The 22,243-nt window shown below is 44.3% G+C and overlaps 1 protein-coding gene across 1 annotated transcript in view; it reads right to left on the bottom strand.

Annotated features, from left to right (window-relative positions):
* Positions 1 to 5,731, bottom strand: part of GLDC (glycine decarboxylase) — a 40,175-nt gene extending 34,444 nt beyond the window's left edge. The window contains exons 1-2 of the mRNA XM_066604255.1: positions 5,435 to 5,731; positions 4,527 to 4,605 (exon numbers count right to left, since the gene is read on the bottom strand). Coding sequence (XP_066460352.1) covers positions 4,527 to 4,605; positions 5,435 to 5,695 — 340 coding nt within the window. The 5' untranslated portion in view covers positions 5,696 to 5,731. The remainder of the gene's footprint in view (positions 1 to 4,526; positions 4,606 to 5,434) is intronic.
* Between the last annotated feature and the right edge of the window lie 16,512 nt (positions 5,732 to 22,243).

Genomic DNA, 22,243 nt, shown 5'->3' on the forward strand with positions numbered 1-22,243 from the left:
CACACGAAAAAGGTTTTTATGCTTTAACAGCCATTGTTCCCTTGTCTGCCTAATGGACCCAGGGAACCCACGGTTTTTGGCCTGTTAAAGCATAAAAACTAATACTTACTTTGTGTTCCGTTCTTGTTGTGCTGTGGGGGGTCATCTCCCAGCAAGCAGTCTTTTTCCCTCCGATGAGCGGGATTGCGTGCAGGTGAGAGGTGCCCTCTGACAGGAGTCAGGACGGGCTGCCTCTCCACTGCGCATGCGCAGCACTTGGGAGTTCAGCCAGGACGGATGGGCCGCTCACAGCAAGCATTGCTTGTGACATGCTTGCTGCGGGCGGCAAGTTCGTTTACCTCGGAAGTGGCTGATGGACGGCGCAGAGCAGGAAGCGGTCATTTTGACCGCTCCAGCTCTGCTTCAAGAAGCCACAGAAGAGGATACCGGATGGAGGGGACATGCTTGGCGATCGGTCCTGGCCAAGCAAAGCAAGTAAAAAAATTGTTATCTCCATGTCAGAACCCCTTTAAGGCTTAATATAGGACTACCATTAAGAGGGATTTTCCAGGCAAAGACTATTGTAACCTATTTACAGGATAGGTTATCAATAATTAATCACCAGAATCCCTAACGATGAGCTGATGTACTGACAGCAAGCCAGGCAAACAAGCTGGACCTGCATCCAAGAGGAAAGTAGAGGAAGTGCCCTATCTGGCTTCACTCCCATTGAAATCAATGAGAGCTGAAGCTCACATTACACTTCCTGCACTTCTGCTTCCAACACCTGGGACAGCCATACCCATGATTGGAGACAAGACCACTACCATCACGTTGTATGTCTAAGGCCTCATCGTTCTTCAGTATGTAAGCTTCTCAGCTCAGTGCCTGCTGTTAAATTAATCCAATCAGAGTCACCTTGGTGTGACTCTGATTGGATTAATTTAAGATATACAAATGAGGCTGTAGTGATCCATACATTGACTTTAGGTCTTTTTATACAGCCTGATTATCAGGCCATATGAAAAGAATAGTCAGCCAACAAATGCCAAGTTATCAGTTGATAAGAGTCATTAGCAAGCATAAAAATGGTTGCCTGCACGTCTCATAAACAGGGAGAGGTGCAGCCCATAACAGCTGCACAGGGACAAATGATCGCATAACAATCCTTCGACCCCCGTATACCGGTAATCCTCTGCTGTGTGTGAATGTGACATTGTACATGCCATGCGCCAATTGTTGCTTGATCTTGACATAAATAAGCAGAAAACCCACCTTTAAACAAAAAACCATACCGTACTTTTGTGCAACACTACACTAAATATATCAAGGACAAGCGCATAAAGGGCATAAGAGTCTAAAAAAAAAAATAAAAAATAATAATTTTTAATTTGGAAAGTCTACGCATTAATTGAGTTTTGTAAATCATAGTTGCTCTGTATGGCAATCTTTTTGTTTTTCTATGTATCGAAGTTACTTATCCATTGCTAGCATTCTTTAGCTCTGTACAAAGCTTGCCATTTCTCCAGCTTACACAGGCCAGTTTCATGTGAAGCCAACTAACCCTTCAGTATGTCTTTGGAGTGTGCCATTGGGCTAATACAGATACTGTATACAAAATAAGGTCCTGCGACAGTAATTGGAGAAGCAACACTGATGACATACGGTTGTAATGTCATCTGTAACACGTCCGTATTACAATACACTCAACTGAAGCTGACCCTTAGAATGTTTTCCCTTATACACTGTACATCGGACACATATGTATCAAGTGTATGCATTCATGCATATATTTTGCAAAAGTTAGAAAAAAAAACAAAAACAAGTGTTACTTGTCTATTTTTAATGATTTTATTTCATCCCGGAGTTTCTGAATAATTCATTGAGGCTGATGTATAAAAACTAACCACACAAGGAGAATTTTGTAAGAGAACGATGTGCGTATTGAACTGTGCTGCGCTTCAGCAACTCACTGATGTCATCCTGAGCCAACCAGATTGAACTGGTCGCAAACTTGACAGAAGCTAAATGGGTTTAAAGTTTGCACTCCAGCTGCAATGTGCTTTATATGCAATTACGGGAAAGGACTCAGCAGGGGGACAAGTGTCTCATGGAGGAAGACAGCAGGAAGCTGCAGCAATTAGCAGCATGGCCTGAAGTAACGGGTCCACTTAACTCTTCGCTGTATGCACACTAGACACAAAGGATGGGGGGGGGGGGGGGGGGGGGTCAAAACAACAGAACAATGGTAGCCATTTACATTCTTAGTGGTGGACCAGATTCATCAGCTCCCTCTATACACATCATTTATGGGGTAGTTTGGATTTGATAAACATGTGCACCATGTACTACACCAAGTGCAACCAACACACACATAGTGGAGACCACCCCAACAGTGCGACAGAACCACAGGAAGGTCATCTTTGAGACCAAATGTATCAAATTCCAGGAAACACATAGTAACAAAAGTCCATAAATGCCAGCAGTGAGGACGTTACTGGCTACAAGTTACATTGTAACAGGTTTTTTTGTTACTTAACACCCACAGGCAGGAATTCAGTGTGATCCAGGGTTAAAAGCATAAGAACAGGTCAGCATGGACAAACAAAGCACTGTTAGTGGTCACCAAGCATGCCACATCTGGATTAATTGCTAGGCAACAGTGATTCCTGGGATTTGGCATGAGGGGAATATCAGCTGCCCCGCTTAATTTCCACAATGTTTTCAGAAAGGTTGTGTAACTCCACCAAGTAAGGAAAACTGTATCAGCAACCTGTTGCAAAGCAACAGGAATTTAAGAACCAGAACGGTGTAGAAGGGAGGTGCCAGCAGGATCTAGAGGTATAGTGGCGCGGCACAACACCAAATCTGTTAAAGATGAAGCAATAATACAGACACATCCGGCTCTGTTGGTAGATCTAGCTTTATAAACTTCAAGTAAGGGGAGAGGGGGGGGGGGGGTAACACCAAACAACTGTTGAGCACTTAAGTTCCCGATATCTGTCCTAAAGTCTATAGCTCCTGAGCTTTCACACGCAAGTGACAATCACTCACTGAATGGAGGTAGAGCATGCTGGAGATCTCTTCCAGCTGCCCACCTCCATTCAGAGTAAACAGGCAGTTGTTCCTAGATAAATGACTGCCTGATTGTCATTTGAGTTTCAGACCTGCATAAAATGAATGACAGGCAAACGAATTATCGCTCAGTCATTGGCAGTGATCATTTGCACACAATCCAACAGTTAACTGAAGGGTAATAAAGAGGCCCTAAGGGATAGCCCTGACTCCGAGGGGTCTACTCTGGGGGAAACTGGATCTGATACATTACACTTAGGGGATGCTATTGTTTAGCCTCTTAGCTTAGAATGGAGAAGAGTTAAGATATCTGGTAGGACGCCACTTTCAAAATAGCTCCAAGCGAATATATATTTACATAATGCCAGGTCTCTGACCAGGACGATATCAATTGTCTTTATAAGACACCTGCCCTTTCATGATGGAGCTTCCCTGTAATGGAATTAGACACGTGACCCCGGAGTGATGTCTACGATCAAGTTTTCCGTGGACCAGTTCCAGTGTGAATTCACTTTAGAATAGGAGGGATCTGAGTAACTTCAAATAAGGCATGGTCATTGGTGCTAGACTAGCCTGGATCAGTATTTCCCAGACTGCCAGCCTTGTAGGGTTTTCATGTACAAAGGCATCAAGATTATACCAAGGAGAAAGGAGAAGGAGGATCTTGTTAACTTAAACAACTCAACAAAAAGGGATCAGAAGAGGATTTAAAGAATCATTCTGATGTACAATCAAGTAAACTATAGCCAAATACAAAACTGGCGCTTCAACTAAACATGGCAGAATGTACAACTCTTGTTCCTTAGCATGGATGGGCTATAAAAGCAGAAGATGACATTAAAGGTTATTGCAGTCCAAGGGACCTTTCACATGGACACAAGTTGTTCTACAGGAAGCAGCACAGTTTGCAGTCATGAAAAGAAAAAAAAAATTACACCAAAATCCACCAATCTAAATGTGGATTTTGATGCGAAATTGCCAGCAGAATTAAACAGTTTTCAATCCCACATCAGGCAGAATTTGGTGTAGAATTTTCCACAGGATGGCAAAGTTTACTGCGTCTTGCAGAACAATTCCACGTGAGCGAAAGGTTCCTAAGAGAAGCAGAACAGCGAGACTCAAGTGGACAAAAATTGGATCACTGAGCAGTGGTAAAACATTGCCTGGTCAGAGGAATCCAGAATTCTGTTCCACCATGCTGATGGGAGGGTCTGAATTTGGCACATTACCATGAATTGATGAACTCTTCCGGTCAGCACATCATTAAATTTGCAGCAACTGCAAAAAGCTATCCTGTCCGCACTGGCCAGTATTCCTGCAGAATGATTGGAACACAGTGCAATCCACACCCCGAGGACGTGCCACGGTTCTGAAGCCAAAGAAGGACCAAAGTGCTAGATATGTGACCCCAATAAAGTGGCCTTTCATTTCTATAGTGGATACAAAATGTGAGATTTCAGGGCTCAACTTACAGACTTGGTCATCCATTTTCAAGGGTCTTGACAGTCGAATACTTGCTGGAACAGTTTGATCAATCAGCTCCTCAATGCTCTGAGGGTTTTAAAAAGAGGAATAAAATTTTAAAAAGACACAACGTGAGATTCTATTACAGCCCTATAGTTAAAATTGCTCTATTGGCAGAAGTGATGAGTTCTTCAAGAAAAGAAGGACATCTACTATACATATGAATGAATATATGGACCTACGGTTCCCAGTAGCTAAGGGCACACATCTGGAAGCCCATTGAAACATTATATATTAATATTCACATTAGTCCATTTAAATAAGTGATGTTCTGTGTCTACATTAAATAATAAATGAACAAGACTATGCTGATGCAGGATGAACACCCACAGGATGCCAAGAGAAGCAGCAGTTTCTTAGTACGCAGATCAGTGTCTGGAAAAGAACCACTTGGGCACAAACTATGTTGTAGCCAATAAGGCTTATGACAGATGAACAAACTTTACAGGATACAGTAAAGAAAAAAAAAAATTATATATAATATCTCATGCTCCATTATTCTGCATATTTGCAAAGGTTCCCATAGAAGTCAACAGGGGTGTTTAAATGCTCAATGAGATGTGTCAAATACTGTGCAGTTTTGCTGAAGAAGAAAAAAAAAAAAAAGACAGCTGGAATGCAGACAAGTTAGCCATTCCAACTGCTGGGTCTTTGAAGGGATGATGGGAGCAGACATTGCCCAGAACTTCTGATCACTGAGCTTAATTAAACTCTCCCTGACCTGAGATGGTGATAACAGAGAACAATAGATTATACAGGGGAGAAGATGGGCTCTGGATCTATCAGGGTCCGTGTAATCTCCACCCTGTGTAGAGAGTTCATCATTGAGTTGCAGTCTTGCAGAAAAGCCACTTACCTCCATTCCCAGAGTTTGGAGCATCTCCATCTTCTCCTTGTCTCCGGGTCCGATGTGCCTCTCGGAGAAGTCATCGTGCCTGGGGAAGAGCAGCTCGATCTGCCTCTGGGAGCTGGGGGCTGAGCTGAGAGCTGCCGCCGATGACACCCGGCTACTGTTGCCCCTACAAGCCCCTTGGATGGGATGCCAGGCGGCTCTCCTCTTACTGCCCAGCATCACCGACCTGCACAGCAGCCCCCATGATTTTCTGCAGCTCTGCATGGTGCCCAGTGGACGAAGCTTGTTCCTCCCTTCACTTCTGAAGAAAGTTGCAGTGTGGTGATCACCTGCACATCACTTTGTCCTGATGTACCAGCCGCACAGGCCACGCCCCCTCATTATGTCCAGCCTCACCAATCATCTTCTGCACTGCAGCTGACGTGGAGCCAAGCCCCCGGCTCAACCCGGCGAAGAAGTGCGAGGGGGGATAAGGCGCGCGCCTTGCATAATGCCCATCAGGCTGCCCTGAGCCAGCAGATGATAAAGGAGTGCTGACCCGAACCGGGGGAGGTGCCGCCGAGCTACTCCCACTGCCACAATAGGACAGAGAGGGACAACTCCCAGCACAGGACTCTGCTCCTACCGGTCTCCTCATACCTGGCAACACTAATCTTCTGAGGAGTCTGCCAAAGTCTTGGGACTCCTTTTTACACTTTTCAGCATTTTATTGTTAAGAACTCTTTTAAACTTTAACCCCTAAGTGATATGAGCCCATTTAGTGTCTTAAGGGCACAGCAATTTTTCATTATTGCATAAGCAAGAGCCCTTTGACATAGTTGTATGAGGGCTTGTTTTTGGGGACCAGTTGTATTTTGTTAATGGCACCACTCTGGGGTACATGTATTGTATAAAAAAAATTGATTACTAGGATACCAAATTTATATAGATTCTTATTTTCTACTACTTTTGCACAGTAAAAATACATTTTTAACCCCTTAATGTATGTGGACCTTTTTTTTCTTCCATTTTCGTTTTTTCTTCGTCCCTCTTAAAAAATCGTTACCCCTTTATTTATCCATCGACGTTGCTGTATGACGGCTTGTTTTTTGCGGGACGAGTTGTATTTTTCAATGGTGCTATTTAATGTACCATATGATGTACTGAAAAACGTTAAAAAAATTCCAAGTGGAGTAAAATGAAGAAAAAACAAACACAACATTCTGCCATTTTTCAGTGCGTCTTGTTTCTACGGCGCACAAATGGCAACAAAAATGACATGATAGCTTTATTCTATGGGTCAGTATGATTACTACGATACCAAACATGTTTAGTTTTTTTTTTTGCTGTACTCCTTTTTTTTTTTCAAAGACATTTAATTTTTAAAAAATTATTTTCTGCCGCTATTTCCCATCGACGTAGTTGTTTTAGAACTCATATTTTGCAAGACATCCTGTAGTTTACGTTGGTATCATTTATTCTTTATTTTTCCGGACGACATTCACTGCGCGTGGTAAATAATGCGTTACTTTGATAGATCGGACTTTTACAGGTGTGGCAATACTAAATATGGATTTTTGTTTTATGATTTATATCATTTTAGAATAGATATGGCAAACGGAGGATGATTTAAACTTTTTTTTTTTTTAATTTTACAATTAGTAAAACTTTATTGATCTGATTTTTACTTTTTTTTTTAGCCCCCCCCCCCCATAGGAGACCACAACTAGCAATGCTTTGATCGCTCCTGTAGTATGATGTAATGCAGTAGCATTATATCATACTGCAATCTGATAGGTAGGCTATCAAGCCACCCTAGGGCAATGGCTTGATAGGCAGTCTGCTGAGACAGCCCTGGGCCTTTCAGGAGGACCCCAGCAGCCATGACACCCACACGGCTCCTTGTGATCTTACCGCGGTGGGGACCGTACGGGACCCCTGAACATCGTTCGGGGCATTTAAAGGGTTAATAGCAGCAATTGGCCGAGTGGATGATTGCAGCTATTCCCCGTGGGTGTCAGGTGTGATAAACAGTTTACGCCCACGCAGTATGAAGAGAGGTCGCCCCGCGACCTCTCTACATACATACCCCAACGCTCCAGAACCTAAATGTACGTCCTGGAGTGGGAAAGGGTTAATGAATCTGCATCGCCACATTATAAGACCCATAATATTTTTATTTTTTCAGCAATGGAGTTCTGTGAGGGCTTTGTTTTCGCAGGAAGAGTTGTACCTCAAAAAGCTAACAATAAACACTTTGTGTGACTTTTGGATTGCTTTTTAATAGGATTTTTTGGGAGACAAACAAAAGAAAAATAGGAATTCTCTAGAGCCCTTTTAAAATTATTTTTACGGCATTCACTTTGTGCAATAAATAACATAGTTCCATTGTCTGGGTCATTACGACCGTGCTAACACCTAGTAGGTGCTGCTTTTGGAATTTCTTTTTAGTATTTTACCCACTTTAAACAGTTTTTTAATGGGAAAAATGTTTTTTTTTTTTTTAAACATTGTTGTTTCTTTAAATTAAACTATATTGAAGTTTTTTCATAAAGGAGACTTGAAGATGCGATTGTTCAATCTCTAGGATAATACACTACATTACTTATGTAATGCATTTTATAAGACCTATGACAGCAGCGTATCAAACTCTGTATCAAATTCCTGGCCACAGCGATCACCTGATCACTCTCTACTCAAAAGTCGGCGGGTAACCCAGAGTACTGTTAAAAAAGCAGAGGCTGGGAGCAGCATAGGAGAGTTTAACCTTTTTCATTTTAGTGCAATTCAGCAGTTTAAAAAAAATATAGCCCCTCCACTAGCCTCAGGACCCGACCAGCCCACCGGGAACGTTCCTAATGGATTCCATGGCAAAATCGCCCCTGTGTGTGACCATCTCGGAAGCAGTGAGGGTCTCAGTGGTGAGACCCCCACGATCATAAAGTCATCCCCTATCTTGTAGATAGGGCATAACTTTATATTTTGGATAACCCCTTTCAAACAAGTCTGATTAAAGTGGTTTTTCAAGGCTCAGATATTGATAACCTATCCTCAGGATAGGTCATCGATATCAGATGGGGGTCCTGAGTGGTAGATCCCAATCCATCGATCAGTGATTTAAAGTGGCCGTAGTGCTCAGGTGAGAACCATGACCACTTCAGTGCATACCAGGCACAGTGTCATATTGAGATACAGTAAATCAAAAATGCATATATTACAACCATAAACCTTTGCTTATCCATTATGCATCTGAGCATGTAAGAAGTCAGCATGCAAAAGTCTCAATAAAAAGAATTAAATTTTATTAAATAGAATTATATTCAAATTGTTATGTGTGCTGCTTAGACATGTTGTACTATTGTGCTTCCAGCAGCACAGCACTCTGGGGTGGTGCACTCAGTGTGTGGTGCGGTGACCGCCCAAGTGCAGCTACTCGCAGGTTTCTCCTTTCCCTTGGCAGCCCAGCGGTCTTCGGATGTGGGCCCTAGCTGATCCTAGAAGCCACGCACCAGAACAGGACGCATTCACATGCCACATGACAGGGACTTAACAACAGGACACACAGAGCCAGAATACACAGCATACAGCAGCCAAAATGTAACCCCTCGTAACAGATAGGAAGCTGAATATAAATACCAGGCATTAGTTGACATTTTGTACAAAACATGAAAGCTAGCAGGCCACTTCACAGTTCCTGGTTATACTACTAGTCCCTACACTAACCAGGAGTCCAGCAGAACCAGACAGAGTTCACACAGAACGCTGCAACAGGACAGGACACAGATAGCAGGTCACACAGCAAGCTAACACAAAACTGACAGAATATAAACGAACAAACAGACAAGAACCAGCGAGACAAAGATCACACAGCAAACTTCAACAGACAAGGCTCCATGACTGCTCACCCTGAACACCAGACAGAGACTGACAAGGAGCTGGGTTTATATGTGAGCACAGACCCAGGAGATTGGCTAGCAGGAAGAACCACACCCAGCCAGCTCAATCATTAACCCTGAGAGTGCTGTGCTGCTGGAAGCACAGTAGTACAACATGTCTAAGCAGCACACGTAACACAAATGTCACATAACAGAAGAGAGGAGTTCCCAAACAAACATAAATAATGCATCAAAAAAGGAAGGCATTTAGCATGTAATGTTAATAGAGAGATGTCTGTGCAAAAGATATCCAATGCTATCACAATCATGTTACCAATGATGACTATAATACAACAAGCATATTGAATACTGCTTATTCACATGTATAAGACAATAATAACATGAACATAAGTGTAGTGCCAACCTTATAACCTGTGCTCCAATGCGCTTTTGCCAAAGCTTCCTCAAGATGAGGACCACGACCGTTTCAGTGCATACTAGGCACGGTGTCGTATATTGTATAGCTGCTGAAGTCTGATGAAGGGTCCATAGAAGACCCAAAAGCTTGTTGTAACATCATGTATTTTGTTAGCCATTACAAGGTATCATATCTACAAGATTACTTGGTTTCTCTTGCTGGGAACAATCACACTTTGCTCTACTGGCTAACACGGTACCAACCTCCCGTTTTTTGGTATAGCATCAAAATCCTGTTTACTTGAATAGGACTGAGCTGCTCTCCGACTTTGTGAGCGATGAACATCACAAGCCTGAAAGGACGCCACGGCAATCATGTGAGAGCCGTGTCCTCTTCAAACCGCTGATCTGTGGAGGGTTTAAGTAGCAGATGCTCCTTCCACCTTCAATAGTTTGAGCGAGAGGGGAGATAACGTCAGTGGATGAGGGATGATTCGGGAGTGTAGTGGCCAGACGTCTATGTTGCTGGCCCCTCCATAAATGTCATACATGTAATGTGTTTTGTAGATGCACTGTGCAAAGTTGTCTAGTCATCTTGTTATGTGTATTGCACAGCTGCAGCAAATAAAAGGTTAATGTTTGCATAAGACTGGGAGATATCTGCAATGTATCCATTTATGTCCTGTCATGTGGTATGTGAGAGATTATAAATACGTGTGTCTGAGAGTGGGAAGAGAGTTCTGATCTTCTGGGTTCCTGAGAGAAAGAGTGCCAGCCACATGGGGGTATCTTCAACCCTCATGTGGTGAAGAATGGAAGAAGAAGAGAGGAGAAGTAAAAGAGAAAGATTGAGAGTGAGCATGAGAAAAAACAGCCAAAATTACCGTGCAGAGGTACTGTTCCAAGAGAGTGTCTGTGGAGTGACCCTACCCCTATCCTCCTCTGGAGAGTTCCCCTTCCAGGAGCGGTTCCTAGCAGATAACTGCGACTGCATGACCGGTCTCATCCTGTGTTTCCTCCCTGACCTCTAATCTTCTGTTTGCCTGCACCAGTGTACTCTCAAGTGTTTTCTAAACAAGTTTTCTAAGTAAAGTTTTGCCAGGCCCTGACCGGTCCCAGGGACCTGAGGTACATTACACAGTCTGTGGCTCATTTATTTAGCGCCGAGGATCATTCTGGTGGGTAACGGAATGGTGGCGTCACCCATGACAACCTATTCTCCTGTTCTCATGTTTATTGGCCATCCCTCTCCTAGGGGTGTCCAGAAGAGGCCCAGCGCTGCTCTGGCCGGGGCTTTGTGTGTCCCTCCGGAGGGAGCCTGATAAGTGCCACCGTGACAAGTGTACACTGTACCCTCCCAGCTTCTCAACGTATGCCATGTGTCCGGAGTCACCCTATGGGACGCTGCAGGAACAAGATACTGTTGCTAGTGTGAGGGGAGGTTAAAATGCTGTTGCGGAAGGGAGTAAAATACTGCTGCTTGATTGGGTCAAGGTTTAAAGGTCTTAGCATCGTGTGCTTTGCTTTTGCCTGCCCTGTTTCATATAAACATGGGAACGACAGGGCATTTGAGTTATAATCAAACACTTGTCAAGAGTCACTTGGTTTTTACCTAAAAATCAAGTTACTGTTGGCCCTTTTACACAGGCAATCTGTCGCGTTTGTTCTGGACTGCTGACCAAACCATGGGGGGATTTGGGACCAGAGCAGTCAGGACAGGCGTGTATGCTTGTTACTCAGGTGGCTAGAAACAGACAGAACCAAGGGGTAACGATAAGAGCGGGGCACTCTGAACTCCTCCAACAGGACCCGCCTCGAAGCAGAGCACTGGTCCTGAAAAGGATGACCCCACTACTTGCACAATGCCAGGTCCAGAGTCAAAGGGGAACCAGAGTACAGAAACCAGAGACAGACAGTAACTATAAAAGACGAGAATACACAGAATGCAAAACAAACAGGAACAATATGTTTATTGGCAATCCCTCTCCTAGGGGTGTCCAGAAGAGGCCCAGCGCTGCTCTGGCCGAGGCTATGTGTGTGCCTGGTAAGTGCCACTGTGACAAGTGTCCCCTCTACCCTCCCAGCTGTAACAGCTGTGGCAGAGAACGATGTTCGCCAATTGAATTCAATGGAGCCGGCAATACAGCCGGCTCCATTGAAAGCAATGGGCTGCCGGCGAGCAAGGGATGAATTTTCGTGAAGGGCTTAAAAATATAAGCCCTTCCCTGAAAACCATCCTGAAAATGTGTAAAAATAAAAAAAAAGTATACTCACCTTTTCCCTGCAGACGGGCTGGTGAATGGGCTGCCTCTGGGCTGCCTCATAGCCCTCACCAATCAGAGGCAGCTCTCACTCACCCATTCATGAATTCATGAATGGGTGAGTGAGTGCTGCCTCTGATTGGCTGAGCGCAGGGACCAATCAGAGGCAGCTCTCAGCTATTGAATGTACAAGGGGTAGGGAGACAGGGAGGCAGAACACAGGATGAATACCGGGCCCACAGTCCTAGTTATCTGTGCATCTCCACTCCTGGAAATAACACGCTTCTTTTCCTTCCAGACTCTCAACTTGTGCACACTCACTTGTTCAAGTGTATTTCAATGCTGCATGGCAATTTCCTCCTCCTCTCTCTCTCACACTTTAGGCTGCTCACTTTTGAGAGTAGTAGTGCTCCATCAGCCATAAGGCCATCCTCCCAGCTGCCTCCATTTCTGGGACTCAGTAGGACAAGGCATGGTTTCTCCTACGGCGTGGTAGGCTCCAGACAGACTCTCCTTGCAGACTAGACAAGACTGACTAGCTAAATTCTGTGCAACAACTCCCCTCCACTCACACTCAGCAAACACTAATATATAGCATGCTCAGATGACCACAGACTCACAACACAAAAGGCTACATTGCTAGACATAGACAGCTTACTTGCAGACATTAAAGGGGTTGTCTCGCGAAAGCAAGTGGGGTTATGCACTTCTGTATGGCCATATTAATGCACTTTGTAATATACATCGTGCACTAAATATGAGCCATACAGAAGTTATTCACTTACCTTCCCTGCGCTGGCGTCCCCGTCTCCATGGCTCCGTCTAATTTCAGCGTCTAATCTCCCGATTAGACGCGCTTGCGCAGAAGGGTCTTTTCCCTTCGGCTCGGTCCGGCAGCAGCGGCGTTCTGGCTCCGCCCCTTCTACGCGTCATTGCGTAGCTCCGCCCCGTCACGTGCGCCGATTCCAGCCAATCAGGAGGCTGGAATTGGCACACGTGACGGGGCGGAGCTACGCGGTGACGCGTAAAAGGGGGCGGAGCCAGAACGCCGCTGCTGCCGGACCGAGCCGAAGGGAAAAGACCCTTCTGCGCAAGCGCGTCTAATCGGGAGATTAGACGCTGGAATTAGACGGAGCCATGGAGACGGGGACGCCAGCGCAGGGAAGGTAAGTGAATAACTTCTGTATGGCTCATATTTAATGCACGATGTATATTACAAAGTGCATTAATATGGCCATACAGAAGTGCATAACCCCACTTGCTTTCGCAAGACAACCCCTTTAATTCTTTTATTGCTGCAGAGATGCAACACATACTTCATGCACATAGAAGTTGCCGACAATACAAAAGCACAAGGCAAGCATGAAAGACATTCTGAAGTGGCCTATAAGTCTGGGCCACTACATAAGTAGTGTAGTATTCGTATGATCACATCTTCTTGTCCATATTATGTCTGTTATACCACACAGTGAATGGTGTGACAAAAAAAAAAAACCAGAATTGCCATTCACCCCCGTCCCAAAATAAAAGCAATAACAAGGTATCAAAAAGTCACATGAAGCCTAAAATGGTACCAACGAAAGTTACAAGGTATAATTGTATCTTGTCACCACCAGGAAGCTAGGGGTTTGACAGGGCAGGGATGTAGGAACGCCCCTGTCACACCCTTAGCTCCCGATTGGCTGAATTTGTCCTGGTCCTTGAAGGTCCTTTAGCTGTGTATTCTTACAGTCCCCCTGTAATTGGAGTCCGGAGTGAGGATCTTCACGCTGCTGTCAGTCTGCTGTGCCGCTGGCTCACTGCTCTGTCTGGCCATTGTTTTGTCTGCAGTGATGTGCCTAATGGGAGTCCGGAGTGCAGATCTTCACCCCGCTGTCCCTGGATGGTGTAGGTGTCAGTATCCTGTGGCCTCTGTACTCCGATGTTTGCCTGTCGGCTGGCACTGGACCACGCACCTCTAAATGTCCCGTTCCTCGCTGTTGCGGCATGTGCGACTGTCTGGTGTGCTGACACCCCGGACTCCCGTCCACGGTGTTCAGCGATGTGCACCTGTTGCCAGTCCCCGGAGGCCGCAGCTAAAAGTGTCCCATCCTCGATGTACTGTCCACACACCCCTCCAGCGCTGAACAGTTGGGGGTAGGGGACCCCTTTACTCAGTGCTGGGAAGAAAAGTGCTCGGGCGTAGCAGTGAGGGAGCAGAGGCCCGATGCCAGAGGAGCTGCAAGGGGAACTTGATGCAGACTGTGGTAAAGGACCTTCAAGGACCTGGACGAATCCAGCCACTGGGGAGCTCACGGTGTGACAGGGGCGTTCCTGCATCCAAGCCCTGTCAAACCCCTAGCTTCCTGGTGGCGTAAAGGTGCAATAATACCAAGTTACAAATCATCTCACAATAAACAAGACGGAACAAAGCTCAGTTGATGGAAAAATATAAATGTTATTGATTGTTGAATGCAACTATTTGTTTTTAAGGTTTTTATTGTGTAAAAATAGTAAAATTAAAATAAAAAAAAAATATAAATTAGGTATTGCCAAAATTATTTTGACCCAATGAAATATCACCCCAACAGCACCAAACTACCACAGTGCAGTACAAAATATCACCCCAACAGTGCCAAACTGCAACAGTGCAGCATCACCTCAGAAATGCCAGAGGATTATCACAGAGCAGCACAAACAGCAGCAGCATTTTACACCAGTCCCTGTGCTGTATATTGGCGTATGTACCACTGAGCTGTTATTGTTGGAGTCTACAAGTATAGCAATATTGCCCACCATTCCCGGAATTGTTTTCAACTGTGCTCTGTGTGTGTGGAATATCATTTCACCATACAGCATCCCCAAAAAGGAAGGAACGGTGGCATCACCCGTAACACAAGGACTAAGGGTCCATTTAGACAGAATGCCTGACACTCCACCCTGTGTGTCCTCGCTCCTGTACTGTTGCACGCCAGCTTGTATCGCTGGCTCGCTTACAGAGTGGCCAGTAGGGGGGGCGGAGCGGCTGCAGTAGATTTCTCTCCTTTCACTCCCCCGCCCCTCTCCATTGACTTAACATAGCGGCTGTTCAGTACTGAACGGACGCCATTTACACTAAATGATGAGCGATCAGCTCATCAGTCATCGTTTATGCTGCATTACGATGGACAATGAACTGATCTATCATTGTTCAGTGTGAATAGCGTCCGTTCAGTATTGAACGTCCGCTATGTTATGTCAATGAAGAATGGCGGGGGAGAGCGAGGAGAAAAATCTCCAGCCTCCCCGCTGAGAGCTACCGATACTAGCTGCCGTGCAGGTGCATGGGAGCTAGTATGTGGGGGGACAAGTGTCGGGCATCGTTTGCCCGATATTCGTCCCATCTAAAAGGGCCTTATGAGGTAATCTATTCTGTGGGTTATCCTCCAAGTTTTTCCTTTCTCAAGCCTGCCCCTCAGGTACCTTGGATGTGTCACTGGCTTCCCTCCGGGTGGGAGATGGTAGTGCCACAGTGACAAGGCCTGCGGCTCATCCTTGCTGTCACCTTAAGCTAGAGCCTGCTCCTCGGTCGCTGCACTTATGCATGTGTCCCAACCATCGTCCATTTGGTCTCTATTAGGCTGTTTTCACACAGGCTACAAAATCGTGTGATTTTGTAGTCATGTGGCAGCGCTACTGCAGCGTCCAAGAAGCAGGACACGGCCTAGGAGACAGTGGGGCAGAGTTTGGGCCTTGTCATGGTGGCTCTACCGTCTCCCACCCGGAGGGTAACCGGTGACACGTCCAAGGGCCGAGGGCTGGTTAATAAATGGGAAACCCAATATTGGATTACCTTAGTCTCTTATGTCTTCTGTCACGGGGGATTCCCGAGTGGTGGAACAAATCCTCTCTCTTGCAGCTTCCGTGGGGGAATTCCTGTTTGGCGGAGTAAATCCACACACACACGGGTACTGTTCAAGACACAGCCTCTGACCAGACAGGTGACTGGTCGTTTTACTTAAACCGAACTTTGTACAATTATCAAGCTGCTGTGAAACTGCTGCTAAGTGGTGTGACAGGGAGAACTCACGGGTAAGCAGGAGAAACCACAGCCTTAGTTATCTGTAGGTCCTGGGCCCGGCAACACACTTTCCTCTCTCTCCGTCTCTACCGGTACACACTCGCTGTTGAATGCAGACATGTTGCCGACTCCTGGGGGTAGTAGTCCCCGGTAACCATGCAATAAGCCGTGTGACTCCTCGTAGCTGTCAACTCTTTAAATGCTGCGGCATTTAAAACCCCCGGACAATTTTTGGGGCCCCGTACAGCTCCCCGCGATGAGAGCACAAGAAGCCGTGCGGGTGTCATGGCAACCAGGACTTTTCTGAAAGACCCCAGGGCTGCTATGGCAGGATGCCTATCAAGCCATGCCCGTGGGGTGGCTTCATAGAATGCCTGCCTGATCGCAGTATGATGTAATCCTGTGGCATAACATCATACTGCAGGAGCAATCAAAGCATCACAAGTTGTTGTTCCCTCTGGGGACTAAGAAAAAAGTAAAAATAAGATTAATAAAGTTTTACTATTTATTTAAAAAAAAGTAATAAAAGGCTTTAAAGAAACACCTTTTGCCATATTTATAGTAAAAGAATCTAAACAAAAATACATATCTGGTATCACTGTGTATGTAAAAGTCCGATCTATCAAAGTAATGAATTATTTATCCTGCATGCACAATGAACGTCGTCAGGAGAAAAAAAAATGAACGCCAGAAAAGCGCACCTTTTCAGTCACCCTGTCTCAAAAAGTCGTATGTACTCCAAAATTGTACCAACACAAACTACAAGACGTCCTGCAAAAAATGAGCACTCGCACAACTATGTCAATGGAAAAATAAAAAGGTTATGGCTGCCAGAAGATGGCGGCAGAAAATAACTTTTAAAAATTAAAAATCTTTGAAAGTAGTACAGCAAAAAAAAAAAACTATATAAATTTGGTATCATAGTAATCATACTGACCCATAGAATAAAGTTAGCATGTCAGTTTGTGCGCCTTAGAAACAAGACGCATCAAAAGATGGTGGAATTTAGTTTTTTTTCCTTTTCACTCCACTTAGCATTTTTAATACGTTTTTCAGTACATTATATGGTACATTAAATAGTACTATCGAAAAATACAACTCAGATATTAATGTTGATGAATAAATAAAAAAAAGTTACGATTTTTTAAAAGGGGATGGGAAAAAATGAAAATGAAAAAAAAGGCTATGTCTTTAAGGGGTTAATGGATTCAAATGAATACTATAGAAAGTGAATTATAAAACCATATGAAATATACAGCATAACATATGTTGTCTTAGGTGCAGTGTTTCTTGTTCTAAATATACTTTTCTTTGATGTATTGGCTACTTAATACACATTGTCCTCACTGCTCCCTTCTAAGGGTATTTTTGCATGGGTCAATAGTCGCCAGAATAATCGCTTAAAGGAGTGATTAAGATCAACTGTTTCATATAAACATGGGAACGACAGGGCATGTGAGTGATAATCATTCACTTGTCAAGAGTCACTTGGTTTTTACCCAAAAATCAAGTGACCGTTGGCCCTTTTACAGAGGCAATCTGACGCTTTTGTCCTGGACTGCTGACCAAACCATGGGGGGATTTGGTACCAGAGCAGTCAGGACAGGTGTGTATGCTTGTTATTCAGATGGCTAGAAACAGACAGAACCAAGGGGTAACGATAAGAGCGGGGCACTCTGAACTCCTCCAACAGGATCCGCCTCGAAGCAGAGCACTCGTCCTGAAAGGGACGACCCCACTACTTGCACGATGCCAGGTCCAGAGTCAGAGGGGAACCAGAGTACAGAAACCGGAGACAGACAGTAACTAACAACAAATAAAAGACGAGAATTCCCAAAATGTAAAACAAGCAGGAACACAGGAGTGTAAGCAGAAAACAGGAGCTAGACAACAGACAGGTAAACTGAGGGTACTGACTAGACCGGAAATACAGAATTATAACTGAAATTTACAGCCAAGAAGAGCTGGATTATATAGGGAAAGGAGAGAAGCTGATTGGTGACAAAGCTGTCAATCGCCAAGCACTACCTCAGCTAACAGCAGCAGAGATTATCAACCCTAACTAGTCAGGTTAGAACCAGCTGCAGTAAAGGTGTGCTGGCAGTGACGTGACAGTCATTCATCTATGAACTACTAACTGCTTACTTTGAATGGATGCGGGCAGCCAAAATATCTGGTGTGCTCCACCTCCATTTAGTAAGTGATTATCACTACTGTGTGAAAGCCCAGAAGAGATAATAGCTGGGATGCTCTTCCAAGGGAAACAACCTTATCATTCTCTCCCTATCAAGACAAAGTTTGCTTTTACAATGGGACTGTCTCATCCATTCATGCCATGGGGACAGTGACCTACATGGATGCAACCCAAATAAGGGCTGGAAAGAAACTGGAAGGGTTTTGCACACGAACGGACACCGAAACATAAATCAAAACATGCATACATGCTGTACACTGTAACAAACTGAACAGTAAATGAGACTTGCGAGGTGACATCCAACAACGATTGACAAGCACTAAAACACTTACCCATAATGCGAATATGCATAAGCTAAGCAGATGGAACATCTAATAAATCTGAGGTATTAGTTAGTGCTTTGGCCAAAGAAAGGAAGCTCACGAGCCCACATCAAGGGTCCTCATTGGCTTGTGAGTCCCTACTGTAACAAAACAACTTAAACAAGCGGCGCCTAGGGTCCTGGTTCGCCCTAGATGGTAACTGACAGGAACAGAGCAAACCAACAAGCGGGACCTAGTTCACACAAGACATCTGCACACCTATAGACGGACAAGCAGAGAGAAAACAACGCCCTAGCATCTGCCTACCAACAGACGAAGGGGACAGGACAAGGCTCGGGCGTCCGGCCACCAGTAGATGGGTAGGATAAGCAAATAAAAATCAGGCGTCCAACAACCAATAGACGGGTGGATCAGACATAGAACAGAATTCGGACATAAGCCAAAACAGAACATCAGGCAGAAATCAGACAAGGGAAATACAGACAGAAACCAAACTGAAAAATATGCATGCGGACCACAAAGGAGACTGACAGAACAAAGATCTGCATAGCATGCTAAGTTAGATGTTAAAGGTATAAATAACCAGCACCTCCTAGCGAGAGGGGTTGGTACTTAAGTGCACAGACTGAAGATGATTGGCTGGCTGGAGAACTTTACGCCATTAGCCAGGCAAATCAACCACCCCTGCAGCGGTTTGCTCCTGGAAACCCATAGAACTACAGATCCCAGGAGCACAAACATGACAGGGACCAGCCGCCCCAGTGATAATAATTCTTGTGCTTTTACACAGGAATGAGCATTGCTCATGTGATAATATGGCTATTTGTAGCCTCCATTTTGTATAGTTTCAGCCATGTATATACTTTCCATAAACTATTGTTTTCAGATAGCTTGTTGTCGATTTTCTGGATCAGAAGCATGCAGATGTGATTTTTTTTCGCATGCACGGGAGGAAATCACAGCATGCTCTATTTTTCTGCGGATCCCACAGGGATGGCTTCCATTGAAGTCAGTGGAAGCTGTCCGATGTGCGGCACACCTGCAGCTATCACTGTGGCCATGCTGCGGATCCGCGCGAAAGCAGGGGTTAAAAAACAAAAAAGAAAGCACTGCGCATGCACCGGGCACGTCGGCCAACTCCCGCAGACTGGAGATGAGCTAGCGTACTCGCTAAGGCAAACTACTCGAGCGAGTAGTGCCTTATGCGAGTACCTGCCCGCTCACCTCTAAAGATTTGGGTGCCGGCGGGGGGCGGGGAGCGGCGGGGGAGAGCGGTGAGGAACGGGGGGGGGGGGGGGATCTCTCTCTCACTCTCTCCCCCCGCTCCTCCCTGCTCACTCCCGCCACTCACCACTCTCCCCCGCCGGCACCCGAATCTTTAGAGACGAGCGGGCAGGTAATTGCATAAGGCACTACTCGCTCGAGTAGTTTGCCGTAGCGTGTACGATCACTCATCTCTACTGCAGTCGCATCCGCCGTGCTGAAGAAAGAAGATCTGGTCAGCTCAGAGGAGACCCGCGTTGGATCTGGGGAGGTAAGAAACTGTCTTTTCCTCTCCATGTCCTCGGGCACGCACGGATTCCGCTGCTGGATTCAGCAGTGGAATCCATGCATGCAAGCGGACATGAGGCCTTAAAACCTTCAATAATTGACCTGCTTTATGCCTAAATGTATAGAGTTGATTATAAAGTTTGGTAGAGGATAACTAATGGTCTGTGACTGCTTTTTCTTATGAGGGTTCTATTGAAGAGAGATTTTAATACAGCAGTCACCCAAGGATTTGTATTTAACGACCATGCAATCTGACTTCAATAAACTCTTTACGCGGTGGGTGCTGGCTGTCTTTGTTAGCTGACAGCCTGCTGCTGTAGCTGGAATTGGAGATAACGCCGCACATGGCCGTTATTAGATGCCTGTGGTAATTCTGACAACAGAATTTAAATAGCCAACACAGGGAACATGGCTTAAAAGAATGATTGTAGAAAAGAATGGTTGCAGAAATCCAGTATACAGATGTAGCAGCACTGACATATCTTGCATGACCGTGCTACTGAGTTACATTGGCAAGGCTATGCTATTTGTATGGTATTTCTACTCTACCATTCTATGATTGTCCGTCTCTGCTGATCCTGAGAATGAATTTGAAATCAAGGAGATTTTGGATTCTAAAAGAGCCATGGAGAGACTATACTATCTGGTGGATTGGAAGGGCTTTGGTCCTGAAGAGAGGTCATGGGAGCCTTTTCGAGAATATCAATGCCCCATGTCTTCTCAAGAAATTGCATATACAGTCTTGACCAAAGAAGGAAAACAATTCCTGTGTGTTACAGTTCGCGGTTGTTTCTCCATTGTTTCTTTTTAACATTTGATCAGGTGATGTTAACAGGGCCATTTATATTGGGTGAATTTCTCCTGCATACTACAGGCCATGTATAAAGTGACCTACCAAAATGCACAAGCTGCTGGTGTTAATGATGCTTGTACAGACATTTGTTATCCATTTCTAATAACGACATACTACATTGTGACTCTACCGTGATGTTGGACTTTTCTCCCTTTGAAGGTTAACCCCTTCACGACCGTCACACTACATATATATATATATATATATATATATATATATATATATATAAACTATATATATATATATATATATATATAAACATATATATATATATAAACATTGTGTGGTCCTGGGGGTTTATGAAGTAGGCTTTGGAGTGGAACCTGCTTGATACACAGAGGGGATCAGCTGTTTTCACTAGCTGACAGCTCCAACAACGGCCGCGATTGCAGGGATCAAATCGGTTGTCATGGCAACTCAGAGCCTAACGAAGGTTCCCAGGGCTGCCATATATAGATTAGAGGGAATCGGTCTTATTGCAAATGCAGTTGGATCTACCTGCACCATGATATAGAGCAGGTGGAGGTAAGCAGATTCAATAGAACTTCTAGTTTACTCATTTAAATCACAGCTCATTCTGAATTTAGAGACCCAGTAGGTGGTCCAAAGAGTGACAGCTATTCCCGTACGCACATTCATACAGAGATGGCTGTCAATCACTGGTGGCACCAATAGATATAATATATTTTTTTAAATATTTTAAAAATATATATATATGAAAAGTAAAAAAAAATATCCTTCCAATTTTTCCCATAAACATTTAAAACAATAAAAAAAATTTCGTATTGCTATGTTAATAGTCCAAACTGTTAAAATAATGTATTATTTATCTCACACAGTGAGCGCCGTAAAGACACATAAAACACAATGCCAGAAGTGCATTTTTTGGGGCACCTAGTCTCCTAAAAAAAAAAAACATAATCAAAAGTGATAAATATTGATATAGCATTTATTTGTATACCACTCATGATTCTTGTCCCAGGTTTGTTTGCTATTAAATTACTTATCTTTAATTGACGTTTTTAATCGATCATGATATATAGACATTAACCCCTTAAGGACCGTCCCTCTTTTTTTTTTCAATTTTCGTTTTTTCCTCCCCCTTTAAAAAAAAAAAGAACATAACTCTTCGTTTCTCATCGATGTAGCTGTCTGATGGCTTGCTTTTTGCAAGACGAGTTGTACTTTTCAATGGTACTATATAATGTACCATAAAATGTACTGAAAAACTTTTTAAAAATTCTTAGTGGAGTGAAATGGAAAAAAAAAGGAAAACTCGCCTTCTCCGGTGTACACACTGCAACAAAAATTACATGATAA

This window comes from Eleutherodactylus coqui, chromosome 5 (assembly GCF_035609145.1).
Source record: "Eleutherodactylus coqui strain aEleCoq1 chromosome 5, aEleCoq1.hap1, whole genome shotgun sequence".
NCBI lineage: Eukaryota > Metazoa > Chordata > Amphibia > Anura > Eleutherodactylidae > Eleutherodactylus > Eleutherodactylus coqui.